A 2542-nucleotide genomic window follows, 5' to 3' on the forward strand; every position below is an offset into this window, starting at 1 on the left:
GCAGACTCCCACGTACACATATATATTCCAGCAAGACGTGGCGGGCGAGAATTAGAGGGTGCCTTGGGCCGGCCTGACATGGAGCGAGGGACCTTAAGGAGCACACGGCCCTCCGCGAGGACCCCGCCGTGACAATCAACAATTTGAAATTTAAAGCATTTTAAAAAACCAAAACAAACACCACGAGTCACTTCATATATTATTCCAGTCCCTGAGTACCCCTAGCAATCTTTGTGATTTTACAGATGTATTTTCTTTGCTTAGATATTTTTTGCCCCAGAACAATAAGCAAAAACTTATTTAAAGTATGTAAAAATCTAAATTATGATATATGCTATTAACATTGCTTATAATTTAAAACTAGTTGAGCTAGCAATCTCAAAAGAATTAGAAAAGTAGGCAGACAAGGTTCTTCGGGTGAATCTAGTGTAAGCTTTTGAGTTTAAAAACTCTTCCTCAGCCTGACAAAGGGTTTTTAAATGCGAAAGCTTGCTCTAGCTATTTAAGTTGGTCTAATAAAAGATGTCAGATTCACCCAAAGAACCTTGTCTGCCTATGTCCTTAGATCAACACAGCTGCAACCTACACCTCTGTAGTTTAGAAAAGTAATAATCTTTAAGCCAGATAAGAAGTAAATGATATGGGCCATTGTTTTGTAAATCCAAATACGCTCTCCCCCCCAAAACATAAGCTAATAAAAGGAAATACTATTACTACCCACTACCCTATTCCTATCGTTTGCTGTCTTGTCCATTTAGACTGAAGGCTTCTCAAGGCAGGAATTGCCTATTACAATATAGACATGTAGGGCATTTATACACATACAGTTTTGTGCTGCGATGCACTGGATCTCTGTCGCATTGGAGCAGACTTGATTAATTGAGTCTGCTTGGCACGTGAGCTGACACACACTGTGCTGCGTCGTGTGCAGTTGTATAAGTGGCGAAATGTGTGTCAGCATGCAGAAAATGGCGGTGGCGCACTTTCGAACTAAAACACCTTTGATGTGTTGTAGTTTGAGAGTGCGCCACCGCCATTTTCTCAACGCTGACGCACATTTTGCCATTTATACAAATGCCCGTAGTTCCTTGGCACAAGATTCTCAGTCTAGATTGGGACTTTATAACAAACAACAAGGAAACATGTTTTCCCTGTTTTACCCAACTTATACAGCAACTATTATGAGTAGCTAACCCCCCCCCGCAAATAATTTATACCTTTTGCAAGACCAAATTTTATTCTCCAGTAAAACCGCTGTACAAAAATGTCCCTGTTCTGAGGATTCAATGGAAATTTCTAATATGACAGTATCTTAAATAGAGCAATTTCTCCACGTAAAAATGAAGTGTTATTAATCAGCTTTCTTTAGTTATTTTTCAATCTAGATAGCAAAATATAGAAGTTGCTGCTGCAAGATAATACACACAGGCCATAGTGGGCCCTCCTCCAACTTGGGTACAACGCGCAAGGACCAGACACGAGCACATTCCCAGGATGCAAGCAATTCCGTAACGGGCAGGGCGTGCCAAGGCCCAGAACAGTGCTCTGAGCCGCCCCTGGAAAAGCTGGATAGCAAACGCACCATTTAGCTGCCTCTTACAACATGGGGAGACTTGCATGCGGTTAAAGACAACAAAGCAGAAGAGTTTGCATCAATTCTTTCCATTTTTGCAACCGTCTACGTACCGATTTCACAATAGAGGGGATTCCCCATTCGGTGCTGAGCAGTCGAAGGCTGTGCAGTTTCCCATGTGGATCTATGTGTCTGTCTAGCACATCAACTCCCACGACACTCGGGTTCATGGGGTTGGGATATTTCTGCATGGCAGCTGTTGTAACGGTTTCCCACGGGTGCCTGGCAAAACGAAAGAATTAAAAAACGTCAACGGTGCGCATTAGTTTATCATAACTCCCGCTACACCGTAAACTAGACACAGGTTAACATTGGCATCAACAACCCAACGGCAAAACGCTACGGGTTTAATTAATAACCTTAAACGAGCTCAATGCAACTCCACCGGTGTCACAACCGCATAAAGAGAGACACCGCATAAATAACGTACACGGCAAAGACTTAACTTCCTCGGCAGGAGGAAGGGGAAACACTGAGCTCCTGTCTGGCTGACGCTCAACTCCCTGGCCCCCAACGCGACGTTTAACCCAGGATCTCGTGCTGGAGCCTGTACCCAACAACTAGCTCCCGCCTCCTTGTTTCAAAGCCCAGACACTAGTCGGCTGCCATTTCCCCCGGCTGCCGCTCCTCCCCTGCAGCTGCCCCATCTGTCAGCAAGCGCCGCCGTGTCCTCCGCTACGACTTCCCCGCCAGCCCCCCGGGCCGAGGAGCAGAAGTGACATTTCTCCCTAATGCAAACCCGCCCTTTCTTGCCACAGCAGGAAGGACCCGGGGCCTCCCCCCGCGCCCAGGCCCACCCGACACCGCTTGTGCCACGACCCTCACTTCCATTGTTGTTTTTTTTTTTTTGAATTAATAAAATCGCCATTTTCGAATGAAGGAAAAAGGCCCATTTCTGATGCAGCTCCT

At 45.5% G+C, this 2542-nt stretch overlaps 1 protein-coding gene across 1 annotated transcript in view; it reads right to left on the minus strand.

The window, feature by feature from the left end:
• Positions 1 to 2501, minus strand: part of PRELID3B (PRELI domain containing 3B) — a 9966-nt gene extending 7465 nt beyond the window's left edge. Inside the window, 3 exon segments of the mRNA XM_014520165.2 lie at positions 1687 to 1855; positions 2459 to 2474; positions 2477 to 2501. Coding sequence (XP_014375651.2) covers positions 1687 to 1855; positions 2459 to 2474; positions 2477 to 2501 — 210 coding nt within the window.
• Between the last annotated feature and the right edge of the window lie 41 nt (positions 2502 to 2542).

The sequence above is a fragment of the Alligator sinensis genome, unplaced genomic scaffold, assembly GCF_000455745.1.
Source record: "Alligator sinensis unplaced genomic scaffold, ASM45574v1 scaffold970_1, whole genome shotgun sequence".
In the NCBI taxonomy this organism is placed as follows: Eukaryota; Metazoa; Chordata; order Crocodylia; family Alligatoridae; genus Alligator; species Alligator sinensis.